The following is a 16,549-nucleotide window of genomic DNA, read 5'->3' on the forward strand; positions in this document are numbered from 1 at the left end:
ACCATTCAATATGGGTGTATCTGGTATGAAGAGGAGGTCTGGAGTTCAAGAATTTCCAAGAACTTAAATCCAAGGACTTAAATCGAAAATGGCGGCTCAAAATTCAAGAGTTCAAGGCACAAACATCAAAAGCCGGATAAACGATATGGGGACGGGGGGTTTGGCCAAAGGCTATACTCCATACAAATTTTAAAATTTTTGTATGAACGAAAGTCTACGAGGGGAAATTTGGTTTACGTGGCTTATATACAGCCCCAAATGTTTTTTTTAATAAACGTATGAAAGTGCGATATTTGTGGGTTACGTGGCCGTGCGGTTAGAGGCGTCAGTCGTCTAGGCGTTTCGTAAGCCTCGGAGTGAGGGTTCGATTCCCGCTCCAGTTGGGGAATACTTTTCGTCAAACGGAAAATTCTCCATTGGACCACTGGGTGTTATGTGTGTTGTCCGTTGTCTCGTAATGTTCAGTCTGTGCAGTCTCTGGCTGAAGACGGTGTAGTGTCTTTTAAAATATTCATCAACATGTCACTTGAGTTTTGTTAAAATTGGTTTCGAAGGCACCAGAAAGGCGCCATCACCGCTAGGTAATTAGGGTTATTTTTCATGAATTTTTATTCAGTTCTTAGTTTTTACCAAGTTTTCAGAGCTTTTCACATGGTTTGAAACACCTTTTCAGGGGTGTTTTAGGGGTTTTTACATACCAAGAGAAATTATCGGTGCAGTTTAAAATCGGAATTTTCGACAAGCGAAAATCGATTTTTCTCCTAAACCCTGCGTCGGAAGTATGTCGGGCATAGTGCGCTGGATAGAAGGGCAGATCCGCTGACCAGCGAACGACGTCGGATGTGGACGTTGAGTTTCACGAAAACGCCTCTGGGGAAACTTCGGCTTTCAACCACGACGACAATATCAGGAGGTTTCATTAAGTCTCAGGGGCGTTTCAGAGGATTTCATGGACCTATTCTGGGGGGTACCTAACAATCTTCATTGCTGTACAATGGATAAATCAACCACTCTCAAGCTTGATTTTGAAAATTTTAGCTGAATAAGCTGTTCTTACTTGGGTAGTTTCAGGGACATTTCAGAGAGTTGTAGGCGGTTTCAGGAAATGTTCAAGGGCGCCCAAGGGGGTTTTCAGAGGCGTTTCAGGGGGTCTGAGCGGTGCTGCAGGGGGTTTTTCAGAACCATTACAGGGATCCTCGTTTCAATTGATTTGAGGGACGGTCAAGGGGGCTCAGAGGATTTCATGTGGCACTAAGGCCGTTTCAGAAGAATTGAGAGGCGTTTCAGTGGTTCTAGGGACATTCCCAGGGCGTCTCCGGGGGCTTCTGAAATTTTCATGAATTCCAACTTAATTACTAGTTTTTCACAAAGATTTCAGAGTTGAAGAAGAGATTCGCTGCCCATAATCGCATAAGAGTAACATTCGACAAAATTAGGCATTGGAGAAAATGGAGCCCAAAGATTCAGTTTTTAATATTATGGCAATGAACCTAAATTTTGAAAAAATTATATTTTTGTAAATTACACTAATTTTTAATGTTGTATACTGCCACCCCTAAAATCCACAATTTGAGGAACAAATTTTCGTATAAAATGCTTTCAGTAGAAAAAAGTTTCGGCTGCGCCGCTATTTTTCAACTACTGCTCAAATTAATTGTACATGACATCATTATTTACTGAATGTGAGTATCAAATAAAAAAAACCTATTTTTGATCGTCGAAAATCCCTCCCGCAGTAAATTTCTAGCTACGTCTCTGTAGCCAGAAACTCGGTTTCGTTCATTTAATTCCTATTTTTTTCTAAAAATTTACGTTGGGCCCCAGATGTTTTGACAATTCTAAAAGGGGATCGCCACCTCAAAAAGGTTGGGAACCCCTGTGCTAGAGGAATTGTCAGAAAATAAATCGGACCTGATTATAATTGATGACACGCTTTAAATCCATTCTATTTTTCCAGTGTGACTGTTATGCGGTTACATTGGTAAATGCGACAAAATGCCTTGGTTATATATCTATTTTATTGATATTTATCGGTGAACGAGTAAAACAATATCGTTTTTTGCGTGACGTTTCGGCCTAATCACTTTTCAGCCATCTTCAGACGCAATTTGATCGCCGCAGCTGATGCTACCTCCTATCCAGCTGGGAGATCACGTACCACGTACCTTGGTGTTTTTTTTTTTCATAAACCTTAGAACAAACTTGAAATTTTTATTCATGTAGTTAAAAGTACTTGAGATTTGATGGTGATCCCCGATATTAACTCAATACCAGCAAAATATGAAAATGTTACAAATATGCAGTTATGGGCAGTTCGGGCAAATGGGATTCGTTTTTCCTTGTGCTCGCCAGTGTGATGGGCTTTTTCTCTTCTCGATTTCCGCGTGTTTCAGCTCTGTGTGATGGTTTAGTGACTACGACGGATCATTTTCTTGTCTATTCGATATGAAGGTTTTTACTGTTCTGCGTACTTCTCGGCGATCGATTAGATTTGGTGAATGCAGATCATCTGTTTATTTATATATTTCAAACTCCCCCTTTTATGATAATAGTCTAGTTTTCTGTCTGATTCTTTTAATATAAATGAAAAATAAAAATGAATAAAACTCAGTAGATTATTTTAGCTGTTAACCCTCTAATACCTAAATTTTTGATTTTGATCTAAATATCATTTTTCGTCATCTAAAATCGATTTAAACATGTTTTAGAAGACGATTCTTTTTAATTCTCGATTGTGTGAATTTTGATTTTTGATTTTTCTAATTTTTATTTTTGAACATCCCTACGCTTTTATATTTTTCCTGGAAGCCTATTTGGCCTACCGATTTTTCAAGATAAAAACATTTTGAGATTTTATGATTACTGTTAAATTATTATTTTTTTAAATTTTTTTCATAGAAAATTTTATTTTCCGTGTAATTTTTAGGAAAATAATTTTAGTGTGTATTTAAATCGCTTAAACTCTTCTATTGTAATAGAATGATTGAGGAAAAATTTAAAATACGTAAATTGTTGCGATTGAATACAAAAGAAACAATGATATTTGTACGGGATGGCAGTGGACTGTACTGCGCTGGTTACGTTGTGGTGCTCGCGTTCCGCTCAGGAACCGAGCCGGGTGGGAGCAGGAACCCTCGCGTTCCTTCCCGGGATGATGGCCGGAGGTTGGCCTGGCTTCGCCTCATGAAGCCTCGGTGGTTGAGCTGGACTAGCCTCTGCTAGCAGCAACCTGAACAACTCATAAGCCTTGATAAAGGCTGTGGTGGGAAATTGATTTCCGAACAACTTCAGGAAAATTGTCTCCAAATAACTCAGAGGAAAATTAATCCCGAATAACTCTGGTGGAATCAGGGATGTTTCGGATGTGCGATGAGCGGATAACAAACACTGGAGAACTTTACTTAAACTACTTTATTCTCCATTTTCTCTTCACTTAGCTTCTTGATAATCCGATGTTCACTCCTTGGTGGTTCGTAAAAAACTGATGCTGCTGCCACGATGCGCACTATATTTATAGCCCGCACGAGGGTGGGGCCACGCGCCGATCACGCTATTGGCGCACCGTCGCGTCGGTCGGCTCTGCTCGTTGTCTCATGCGGTCTTCACGTGCTATAGCTCCCTTCGCTTCGGCTTCGCTGCTGTGTGGTAGTCTCGACGACGGATGAAATAATACTGACGCTGGTCGCTGTTTGGCTGTTGATTTTATTGTGGCCCGTTCGCTGTTCGACCTCTGCTTCGTCAGTCATCGTCGTTCGTTCGGCGTTGGTTGGATGGGCGGAGCTCTCGTGATGCACACTGTCGCCGCCACTGCTAGACGCTTCTTCAGTTTGGCTGCTGTCGAACTGAACATTCTCCCCCCGGCAAAAAGTGGAAGTTTGGACATTTGGAACATTGTCCAAGATAGGCAAAGGCGCAAGCTTGTGTATAGGTCGTCTAAATGTACCAGTTTTCGTTCGAACGTCTACCACTCTTACCAGGTTATCGGCTCCCGGGTGTACCCTTTCTACCCGGCCCAGATTCCAGCACTGTGGGGGCAAATTGTCATCCTTCAGGAGAACAACCATTCCCGGTTGGATGTTTACCTTCTCTTTGGTCCATTTGCCTCGCACTTGTAATTCGGTGAGATACTCTCTCGACCATCGTTTCCAGAAGTGTTCGCGAAGCTGTTGTATGTGCTGCCAGTGGGACAAACGATTGGTCGGGATACCTACTACAGACGGTTCGGGAATTGCTAAAAGTGGACGGTTGGCAATAAAATGTCCAGGGGTCAACGCTTCAGGTTCCGTCGGATCGTTAGATTGGGAATAAAGTGGTCTCGAGTTGAGGATTGCTTCAATCTGGCACAACAGGGTGGATAGTCCGGAGAGTGTTAGGGAGGTGGATTGGTAAACCCTTTTGAGCACTGTTTTAACACTTTTCACACCGGCCTCCCAAAGCCCTCCGAAGTGTGGCGCATTTGGGGGAATGGTCTTCCAAATGATCTGCTTTGCTTGGCAATACGCGAAGATCTTGTTCTGGGTCGTCTCCTCCTTGAATAACCGATAGAGCTCCTGCAGTGCTGACCTTGCTCCGATGAAATTGGTCCCGTTATCGGAGAAGACTTCCTTCGGATATCCTCGTCTGGACACGAATCGTTGAAAAGCCGCAAGGAACGAGTCTGTGGACAGATCTTCCACGGCTTCCAGATGCATGGCCTTTGTCACCATGCAGATGAAGACACAGATGTAGCCCTTTACCGGAGTCGCCTTTCGAACTGACTGCTTGACGTAGATTGGTCCGGCAAAGTCAAGCCCAACCCTCTCGAAGACTGGCGCTGGGTTAATCCGATACGATGGTAGGTCTCCCATTTGCTGATCAATTGTGGTAGGATTCGTCCTGAAGCAGGTAACGCAGGTTCTCAGCACCTTCCGAATTGTCGATCTCGCGTTGATCAACCAGAAATGTTGTCGCAAAAGGTATTGTACCATGGAGTTTCCGGCATGGTGATTCTCTCGATGGACGTCGTTTATCAAACCGTGCACGATGGGGTTGTTGCTTGGCAATATCAGCTGGTGTTTCATTCCGAATGGAAGCTGAGACTGACCAAGTCTACCTCCAACTCGCAGTAAATCCTCGTCGAGAAATGGTTTCAAATTGTTAAGACGATGGTTGGGTTCGTCTGCTCGTACACATTCGATCTCCTTGGCAAACTCCTGATGTTGAATGGCTCCAACGATCAAATTTGATGCCGCCCGTAGTTCAGGAATAGTGAGATACCGGGACATCACTCGGTCGGCCTGCTTCTTTCGAACGTTCGAAATGAAGCGTAGCATATAGGCAACTATCCGTTGGCATTTACGGAACGAAGCGAACTTTGTCAACACAGGGAATTCCTCGTAGTTCATGACCGACAGTGCAGCTAGCTCAACCCTGAGTTCGGGAATTTCGCAATCTTGGAGTGACTGTGGCCGCTCTTCTGGGTAATCCACGAAGCACACAAACTGAGGACCATTCCACCATTGCTCGTTGTTAGCTAACTCTCTTGCAGACTGTCCTCGAGATACAGTATCGGCGGGGTTCTTATCCGTGCGAACATATTTCCAAACGTGACTAGTATTCGATGTGATCTCTGTAACTCTGTGGCGGACGAAGGTTTGGAGAGTGCCAAGCGGTTTGTGTAACCATGCCAATACAACTTGACTATCCGACCAGAGAACGATGGAACTGAAGCTCATCTCCAACGCTGATTCGACCTTACTAATCAATCTTGACAAAAGAAGGGCTGCTAGTAATTCCTTTCGAGGGATTGTCAGGGGTGAAATCGGTGCAATTTTAGACTTAGCGCTGACCAACTTCGTCGATGCGGTGTCATCAGGGAATATTGAGCGAACATACACGCATGCCCCATACGCCTTCTGGGACGCGTCCGCGAATCCGTGCAATTCGTACCGCACCGCCTTGTTCGATAACACATGGCGTGGAATGCGAATTTGCTCCGAAGTTGGCAGTGACATCAGAAAGTTCTCCCACTCGTTCAGGAGGGTATCGTCTAACGGATCATCCCAATTCAGCTTGCTGATCCACAATTTCTGCATGACTATTTTTGCCAGTACCACCACTGGAGAAATAAGTCCGAGCGGATCGTAAATCTTGGCAATCTTGGACAGGACTTGACGCTTGGTGGGTCTGCTGGTCTTTTCTGAAGGGGATGATCGGAACAAGAACTCGTCTGTGGAAGGATTCCACATCAATCCCAAGGTTTTGATGACCTCGTTGAGGCCACTTTCGCTGAAAGATGCGCAGCTGTCTCGATCTTCACTGGGAATGGGCGATAGGAGCTGACTAGTGTTGGATGACCACTTGTGAAGGTGCATTCCACCGGACTGGAGCAAAGCTATCAGCTGATCTCGAAGCTCACATGCTTGTAGGAAATCGTCGGAACCAAAAAGAGCATCGTCTATGTAGACATTTTTCTCGACAACGGCGGAAGCGAGCGGAAAGGTTTCTCGTTCATCCCGTGCAAGTTGCAGCAGAGATCGCGTGGCCAAGAAAGGGGCTGAGGCCGTTCCGTATGTAACAGTAGTTAGTTCGAGAACACGTAGTGGGTCTTGGGGCGACTTTCTCCAAAAAATCCGTTGTAGTGGAGTGAAAGCGGGATCTACGGCAACCTGGCGGTACATTTTGGCTACATCGGCGCTCATAACGTATCGATACCTCCGGAACCGTAGGATGATAGACAAGAAATCGCTCTGAACGTTGTATCCGGTCATCAAAACATCGTTGAGGGACAATCCGGCCACCTTTGCAGATGCGTCGAATACCACCCGGCATTTTGTAGTTGTGTTCGATGGGCGGAGGACGGCATGGTGGGGAAGATACCACTTCAGAACTCCAGGAGGATCGTCGCGTTCTTGGACCTCCCGGCAGTGCCCAAGAGATTCGTACTCGTCCATGAAGGCATCATACTGGGCTTTCAAATCTGGATGACGTTGTAGTTTAGACTCCAGCATGAAAAATCGTCGCAAGGCCATGGTACGGGAATCCGATAGTTGAGATGCGTTGTCCTTCAATGGGAGGTGAACGATGAAACGACCGCTGTCGTCTCGACGATGGGTTGATGCGAATTGCGATTCACACTGCTCTTCCTCACTGGACAGAACCACCTCTGAAGACACACCTTCAACTTCCCAAAATTTCTGCACTAGTTCTTCAACGGGGTCAACTCGAACGGCACAGGAATTCAGCACAAGATTGGAAGAACAGTCAAGCAACTTGCCCCCAACTAATCAACCAAGCTTAGAGTCGTGAAGGCTAGGGAGATTATCGTCTATTTTCAAACACCCTGGTTTCATAATGTCATAGAACCAGTCCATTCCAATGAGCAAATCAACGTGGCTAGGTTCATGGAAGGATGGATCAGCCAGTCTGAGACCTTGAGGAAGTTCCCAATTCTCCAAATTTATCTTAACCGACGGAACCTGACCAGTAATCTTCGGCGAGACCAAACAATTCACCGCTGCATTTAGAGTGGACGTTAATGGTACATTTTTGCCTGATTGTCGACCTTACACTGCCTATGCCTGTTATCGGGACACTTACTTCTTCCACTTGAATACCAAGAGTATTGACAAATGATTGGGAGATAAAACTCACCTGAGATCCGCAGTCTAGCAGGGCTTTGCACACACGAGGCCGCTGTTGATGGTCCATAACGTTGACAAGGGCAGTGAGCAACACCACCTGGCTCGCTGGGTTCACCGGGTTGTGGGAATGCGCTGCTGTCACTGATGGCTGGTTCTCGGCCGACTGCTGTCTGACAGCCGACGCCGCCGGTTGGGCTGATCCTGGAACTCCATTCGCTGAATTTTCATTCGCAGACTGCGACGAGATTGCACCACCTTCCAAATGGAGCAGGGTGTGGTGCCGCTTGTTGCACTTGGAGCACGACTTCTTCGATGGGCAGTTCTTCACACTATGTCCACTTCTCAAGCAGTTGTAGCACACGTTCTTCTGTTTGACTTTGGCCAGTCGATCACTCACACTCAAGCCGTTGAACACAGAGCACTTGTACGTCACATGGCTTTCATCACAAATGGTGCACCGCTGATCCGCTGATGGAGGAGCTGTCGCTGCGTTGGCATTGGGAAACGCCTGCTTCCTCGTAGCTGGTTTCGCCGATGTACGCTGTGCCTTGGCTTCTTCATCCGTATCGCGGCATCTCTCCAGAACTGAGACGCGGTCTTTCAGGAACTGTATGGTGTCTTCGTATTTTGGGAGTTCTCCTCGCTTTATCGTCGACTCCCACAACTTCTTCGTGGTAGGATCCAGTGCACGTGCGATCAGGTGGACGACAATGAGCTCAGAGACGCCGGTGAACTCTTGGTCAAGGAACTTCAAGTTTTCCACGTGACTAGTGGTAGACTCGACCAAGGAACGCAACTCACCGAAATCCTCCTTCGAAAGTTTCTTCACTCCGAGCAGTCCAGCAATATGGATGTCGATCATTCGTCGCTGATCCTCGAACCTTTCCTCCAGTAACTCCCAGGCGTGGGCGTAGTTTCCATCGGCAATCGTCTTCACGTCTATGATTCCCGCCGCATCACCGACGAGGACCTTCTCAAGGTGATACAGCTTGATTCGAGGTGCTTCGTTGGTACGGTCGACTGCATCACGGAACATGATCTTGAACCGTTCCCAATTCTCGTACCTCCCGTCGAAGGTGGGGATGGCGCGAGGAAGAGATTGCTGGATGACCAACGGTTGTTGGTTCGCCGGTGGTTGCACTTGTTGGGCCGCAGGTGGTGCGGCTTGAGCCTCGAGAAGGGTCTCGAGCATGATGGACACCTCTTCGTGCAACGTCTCGAATTGCAGGAACTTCTCGTTCTGTTCCTCCTTCTTGTTCGAAGGAAGAATCGCCACTATCTGCTGGTGGTGCTGATGGTACTCGTTGTAGGCACTTTCCACTTTCTTCACGTACACCTTCACTTGAGCGGAAGGCAGCTCAGCCTGGTCCGCTTGGGCTTGGGTCAAGATGTTCTTGATGCGCGTGATGTTACCTTGTGCCATGCCACGCAACTGTACAAGAGTGCTCAGCTCTTCTTCACTAGAGCTGGCCATCTTGGACGACTTCATTGGTGTGTGCTTCATTTTCACTGAATTGCTTTAGTTCACTTCGTTATAGTTCTCATTAACTGTCACTTGTTCACTTATTGTCTTTGTCTTTCAATCACTTTGCTATCTTCTCCGTGTTTGCCTCCAATCACCACTCATCCGATCCAACCACCGATCACCGTCGATAACACAATCGGACACTCGCACTCGAGCATCCGGCTCGAAGGACCAAATCCATGTACGGGATGGCAGTGGACTGTACTGCGCTGGTTACGTTGTGGTGCTCGCGTTCCGCTCAGGAACCGAGCCGGGTGGGAGCAGGAACCCTCGCGTTCCTTCCCGGGATGATGGCCGGAGGTTGGCCTGGCTTCGCCTCATGAAGCCTCGGTGGTTGAGCTGGACTAGCCTCTGCTAGCAGCAACCTGAACAACTCATAAGCCTTGATAAAGGCTGTGGTGGGAAATTGATTTCCGAACAACTTCAGGAAAATTGTCTCCAAATAACTCAGAGGAAAATTAATCCCGAATAACTCTGGTGGAATCAGGGATGTTTCGGATGTGCGATGAGCGGATAACAAACACTGGAGAACTTTACTTAAACTACTTTATTCTCCATTTTCTCTTCACTTAGCTTCTTGATAATCCGATGTTCACTCCTTGGTGGTTCGTAAAAAACTGATGCTGCTGCCACGATGCGCACTATATTTATAGCCCGCACGAGGGTGGGGCCACGCGCCGATCACGCTATTGGCGCACCGTCGCGTCGGTCGGCTCTGCTCGTTGTCTCATGCGGTCTTCACGTGCTATAGCTCCCTTCGCTTCGGCTTCGCTGCTGTGTGGTAGTCTCGACGACGGATGAAATAATACTGACGCTGGTCGCTGTTTGGCTGTTGATTTTATTGTGGCCCGTTCGCTGTTCGACCTCTGCTTCGTCAGTCATCGTCGTTCGTTCGGCGTTGGTTGGATGGGCGGAGCTCTCGTGATGCACACTGTCGCCGCCACTGCTAGACGCTTCTTCAGTTTGGCTGCTGTCGAACTGAACAATATTGAAAAGGTGACCAAAACATCAATTTTTCGATGATTTTTAAAAAATGTTAATACGCTTTAAAAGACACCAAAAACCTTTGTGAGATATACAGAACAGTCCTAAATATCAGCTAAAAATATAAAAGTTTTGATTGCCCGGGCAAGAAAAAATACAAAAATGCTCAAACTATACCCCGTCTAAAGGCGGGATTGGGTATTAGAGGGTTAACGGATGATATGCACAACGACGCAATTCCGCTTTTATAATCCCCCAAATTATCCGTGAATATTACCCAAGTAACAGATCTAGCTGAATATCAGTTTCTTAAGCTGGAGTTTCAAGTATCAGTAGGTTGGCTCCAGAGGCACGTTCTCCTCCATTTGGGAAATTTGTGTCATGAGCTGAAGTTTGCTTAAGAGTAATTTGTTCCACTCTTATACAGCAAAAATGTTTGTTGGGTAGTTGCCAATACAGTTTCTTACCGATTTTGGCCACACCCGTTTTTGGCAACCAATGTTGCCAGTTTTCCAATGACGACAATTTTACAAATCATGACGTATTTTATAAACGTCACCTACGGGGATCGTTTTATAACTTGTGAACAGTTCATTTTTTTAGAATAAGTCAAAATGACGCATAAAAGTTGAAACTAATTCACAATTGTTTTACCGTTTTTGGCAACATAAGATAATAAACTGTAATCTTGTGTATTCTTGATACTGTGCAACAAAGGCTCTTTCAGGGGGTTTAGGGTAGTTTTGGAGGATCAACAGGCGTTTCAGGGGTCTTCAGGGGAGTTTTAGGGTTCTTCAGGAAAGTTTTGGAAAGATTTCGAGCCCGCTTCATGGACAGTTCAGGGAGTTTTATGGAGCTTCCAAAAGCATTTCGGAGAGCCTGAGGGGCGTTTAAGGGGTTCAGGCGAAAACCGGGGACTCAGAGGAGTTTTGGAGATGTATCAGAAGTTCTTTCAGGGAGTTTTGGAAATGTATTAAATGGGTTTGCAGTGACGTTCTAGATAGTTTCAAAGGGTTTCAGGGAATCCCAGATGATTTCAGAGGGGTTTCAAGAATGGTTTTTGGAGGCATTTTAGAAACGTTTCAAGGCGTCTCAGAGATATTCTGGATGTTTTAGAGAGTTTCAGGGGATTTCAGTTGGTATCAAGGCATTTCTGTAGTCTCAGTTTCGGCCCTGGAGCTTTAAATCCATCTCTAACGTCCCTCAAACGATCCATTAAAGTCCTTTGTAAATTCAAAATTTCTTAAAACAAATCTGAAATCGTTCTAAACCACCAGGACGTCCCCAAAAATTTCCCTGTAAACTTTTGAAACACCCCTGGGATCTCTCTGGAATTTACAGAAATGAACATAAAACCTACTGAAACCACCAGTTTAGTCTGATCTTTTTTGCCGTTCCCCCAATTACTTCCAACAGATATTATTTACAATAGGTCTAACAACATCAGAAATCACATTTAAAAGTTACCCAATTAATACATTTTGGAAATATAAAATATTACAAAATACATATCATATCATTATACAGTTCAACTTGTAAAAAATGGTCGACACTTACTTATAGTATACAAGGACTCCAGCTCAGGATCTCTATTCTTAAAAATCTTGTTGTTCTGCAGTGTGCTCGAGTTGAGCCCACCAGCTGTGCCGTTCATTCGGAACCCGTTGCTCCCGTACAGCCCGTCCAGATTATTGTTATGGTTTCCTATCACCGGCGACGAGCTTATCGGTTTCATCGTGTGGCCCCCCGTAGGAGACGTTAGCAAACTGTACGAATTGGCAGCCTGTTGCAATTTATGGCTGCTGTTGATCAAATCCGGTGTTGGCAGTATGCCGGGATTATTGTTTTCCGTATCGGAAACGTGACCACTCGACAGGCCATCCTCCAGGACCGGCATGCTGGTGTAGTAGCGAGCATAGTTGCCTGCACTCCCGGCCGCACTAGTGGCATTGTTCACCCCGTTATCAATCATCGTGGAAGAGTTGATGCCAGTAGTGGACGCACTGCTTATGACACCATTGTTCAGATCGTCGCACATCATTTCACTAGCAGCAGCACCATTGACCATGATGCCACCGTACTCGCTGCCGTACTTGAGGGAAATCTCACTGTCATAATCGCCGCAGTTGCTCTCGTAATCGGTCGTATCTGGGGAGTAGTTAAAGTTTTTACTTTGGCGCCGAGCCAGCGGCTTTTTACCATTGCCAGAACCACCTCCATTGCTCCGGAGCTTTTTCCCGTTTCCGTTCGTCAGGAACTGTGTCGAGTCGAGATTACTTTCGTTAATCACATCACAGCTGCTGGCACGGCTTCCGGGATCCAAGTACAGGCTGAAATGCCTTTCATGTTCCTGGTACTGTTGCGGTTGCTGTTGGTGCTGTTGCTGTTGCAGTATCACGTGTTGCCGTACATTGCTCAGATTCTGATGCTGTTGTTGCTGTTGCTGGTGTTCCTGAGTTTGTTGCTGTAGTCGTTGTTGCTGTTGCTGGTGGAGGTGGTAACTGTGGTGATGATGGTGATTCGCACTATAAATATCTATTTCTTCCTCATCCTCTCCGTCATTATCGTCATCATTTCCGCCACTAACGGTAACAATCCCGGAAAGAGCATTCGATCCCATTCCAGCGAGTTTCTTTTCCTGTTTCTTCTTCCGGAAGCTGGTGTACCCGTTTTTAATTCTCGGTTTACTCTTGACGTTGATCATATACTTCAGATTATTGCCACCTTCGGCGTCATCATCATCGTCCTCGTCATCCTCCACGCCGCCGTCCTCCTCTCCGTCCTCTTCACCATTGGCAACGTCGTCGTCATCGCCGTCCGCTTCGACGTCGCTGGCATTATTATTGATTGGCGATTTGCGGACCACAATTGCCGCGCTAATGTCCTGCTGTCTGGCGCCGCCGCCGGAGCTAGTGGTCATCGTTTTCTGCTGCTCCGCGGCAACAGTGGACCCGATGTAGGTCGTTTCCAGTGCCTTGCCGTCCAACTCAGCCGGGTACTCATAATGGATGTCCTGTTTGTGAAACGAGAACGAAAAACCAGAGAAATGGGTTAACATTTTTGGAACACGGCTCATTTGGTGAGATTGGATTGGCATGTACCAGTACCACGTGTGCATTTACGTGTGATTCGGACGGACTGGTCAGTGCCACCGTGTCTGACGGTATGAAAAAGAATGATTTGCCCGGGTGAAATTATATGTACACCATCGTACACGTAAGTGATGTTACGTGTTCTCGCTGTCACCGCTGTCATATGGGAAGGTTTGCGGGTGAAATTGATTGCTTGGAAGCATTTCTGCTGCCGGATTGTTTTGGGCAAGTTTTCAGACATGCTTCCCACATTAACCCATTATATCCCAGATGTATCAAAATCGCACCAAATGCTTGTAAAACCCACATATAGATATGATGTTTTAAATGTAGCTAGGGAATTCTGAGCTTTAAGGAAAATAACTATTTCAGGATATTAATGCATAAATAACAAGAAAGCAAGAATTGGAAACATAACACAATCGTTCCATGGCTCTCTTCCTGTATTCAACTAACTTAAAAATTTACCTTTCATTAGATCCGATGTGAACATTTCGTATCAAAATTCCATACGCTAGGATATAATGGGTTGAGTGGCAAATGGGTGGTGTTTGTTAGTTTGGTGGTTTGAGGGCTGTCCGATGCCAAAATCATATGATTAATTGCATCCACCTGAATCGAAGCGTGACCAGTTTTACAATCGACCGATTTGATTGATTAAAGCATTGCGATATCAAATTGCATTTTATCAAATATAATATCTCAAACCTAACTTCATTTCCACCGATCCCTATAGAAACTGAAGGGAATTTCGTGGGGTATAACTTTTTCAACAACAGCCATGCTGCGTGGGACCCCGACCGCTTGATTCGCTAATTTGTTGTTATGCAACCAAAATGTCCGAGTAACGTAAGTGCTCACACCAAGCTGTGAATCAACCTGAACGAGTTCCGGAGATAGTTGTAGCTGAAGAGATGGTATCACGAACATTACCCCCCCCCCCCTCAACCGAAACTCATTACAGTCTTTCTCCAGAATTAGTAGTAACGGCGAAAATATCCTGAAAATCATTTTGCCAACATTGTGACGTCTCTTCAGATCCAGCATTTACCTTCTGATTCGAGGGATGACTTAAAGAGAATCATATCTATAACTCAAAAAGGAAAGAAATACAACACACATTTGGTTCAATGGCCAAATCTGTCCAGACTTCATGAGGGCATATGCAGGTGCATTGGCCGGAATGGAAAAAGAAAGATTACTTCCAAACACACCATGAGGTCCGACCAGCAACTTAATCAAATGACGTCTACGATGCAGCAAAACACAACAGCTGCTTTGATGATCTTTGTTAAAATCTTTCGATTTCCTGACGCAAAAAGGCGCTGTTGTCGAATAAATGTGTTCGCCGATGTACTGTATGGGAAAAGCAAGAGTGGGTTATCTTGTACTTAAAAATCTTTGATTTTATCAAATATAATATATATATATAATCTTTGATTTTATTTAACTATTTTACTGTGGCCAGCAAAAAAATACACTTGTTGAATGCCCGCAGGATACCCACAAAATTGAAATGATCGTATATCCGCCCAGCTTTCATCGATTTAAGAGTAATGTTGGGCTCATTCACCTCAGCCACTTATTATCTATCGAGATAATATTCGGTTGGACCTTTAAAATTCAAGTGCAAAAAAACGTATTTTCGGGACTATGTTTTATACAATTTAATGCATGGGATTTTCGATAGGACAGCAATATGGTTTCAATTTATCCTAAAATTGCCTCATCAGCAGAGATGCCAGATGAATTTCTGTATCACCCGTTCAAAAATCTGTATCCTATACAAAATTTAGATCAGAAATCTGTACCGCATACAAATGGAAAATCTGTATTTCATATAAACGCTATCTGTACAGATGCTCAAAAATCTGTATAATACATATAAATCTGTATATATGGCATCCCTGCTCATCAGAGAGTATCTTACCAATCTCGGATCATAAAAGGAGTTAGCCAGTTTCCCGAGTGATCCTTACCACTCCCTTTGTCCTCGGAAGGCAGGCAGGGTCCACACCACGCCTGCTTACAACTGCACAGCAAGTATTAAAAACTAATACTGCGTGCACAGCGGTATCAGCAAGCACACAGAAGGACGTGTCGACATGAGGCCTCCACCTGTCCCGCCCCTTTCCAACCGCAGGCTCGGATCAAACCCAGTAGACCGACGCCACGACAGCAACTCTACCAGGATGTTCTCCTCACGGCCACTTAATCGCTGAAAGGGTCGATTTCGACTGCAGAGCACCGGTATGACCTATGAAGTCGACTCCGAACTCCGAGTCCCCGCGCCACCTCCTCTGTAGCTCCAAGACGATGAGGGTGATAGCCGTAGAAACGACATTCCAGCAAAACGCATCCCTACACATCCACTGGACAAGATTGCCCGGAGTTGTGTCCTCACACGAATAAAACGTGTTCCGTCGTTTCCTCTAAATCTGCACAAACCGGACATTCAGGAGAAACCACATGTCTACCCCGACCTACAGGTATCCGGGTATCCCCAGACGCATGAGCGCATCGGCAATAGCTGCCTAACTGGCACTATTGAACGCGTTCCTTACAGCCAGAGTCACTACTGCACAGTAGCGAATCTTTTATCTCTTACGCTGGAGCGCTATCTCGGCCGTTTTTGTAAACGACAGGATAGCGTCTACGGTAGACCTCCCCCTTCGGAAGCCGTACTGGCTATTCGAGAGATCATGTACACCCTCGGTGTGCCTCAAGATTCTATTGAGGATGATCTTTTCGAGCACCTTCCCCGCCGTGTCGATCAAGCATATTGGTCTATATGCCGACGGGTCTGCGGGTGGTTTCCCCGCCTTTGGCAATAGAACCAGGCTCTGCCACTTCCAAACCTCTGGGAAAACTCCCTCCTCCTGGTCCAGGCATTTCTGCATAGCAGACCTGAACATCTCGAGAACCTCTGCAATAGCTACTTTAAAGGCCAGGTTCAAAACTCCTGGACCTGGGGCCTTACCTATGCTAAGGGGCTTTATTATCACTGCAAGTTCCACATCGGTGACCCTCTCCTCATCGCCAGCCCCAGTCCCCGACTGTCCTATGAAAGGAGGCCAAGGACTAGGATCCTTGATCCCCTCCAACATCTCTGAAGATTGCTCTGTAGGAGCCATTACACCTCTCGCCTTGGCCATAACGATCCTGTAGGCGTCACCCCACGGATTCGCATTGGTCCATTGACCCACGGAGCAGGCTTTTTTGCTTTCCCTTATCTTAGTATTCAGTGCGGCTTTTGCAGCGGCGACACCACCCGCCGTTCGTTTCGCTCTTCCTCAGATCTTGCTCGTTGCATCCGCCGCCTAGCT

The 16,549-nt window shown here is 45.9% G+C and overlaps 1 protein-coding gene across 5 annotated transcripts in view; it reads right to left on the reverse strand.

Moving 5' to 3' along the window:
* LOC109422876 (serine-rich adhesin for platelets) overlaps positions 1 to 16,549 on the reverse strand; it is a 209,378-nt gene that overhangs the window by 45,662 nt on the left and 147,167 nt on the right. For all 5 annotated transcript variants that reach the window (XM_062845308.1, XM_062845306.1, XM_062845304.1 and 2 more), the window contains one exon: positions 11,689 to 13,144. In XM_062845308.1, the coding sequence (XP_062701292.1) occupies positions 11,689 to 13,144 (1,456 nt within the window). The remainder of the gene's footprint in view (positions 1 to 11,688; positions 13,145 to 16,549) is intronic.

Source organism: Aedes albopictus, chromosome 1, assembly GCF_035046485.1.
Source record: "Aedes albopictus strain Foshan chromosome 1, AalbF5, whole genome shotgun sequence".
In the NCBI taxonomy this organism is placed as follows: Eukaryota; Metazoa; Arthropoda; class Insecta; order Diptera; family Culicidae; genus Aedes; species Aedes albopictus.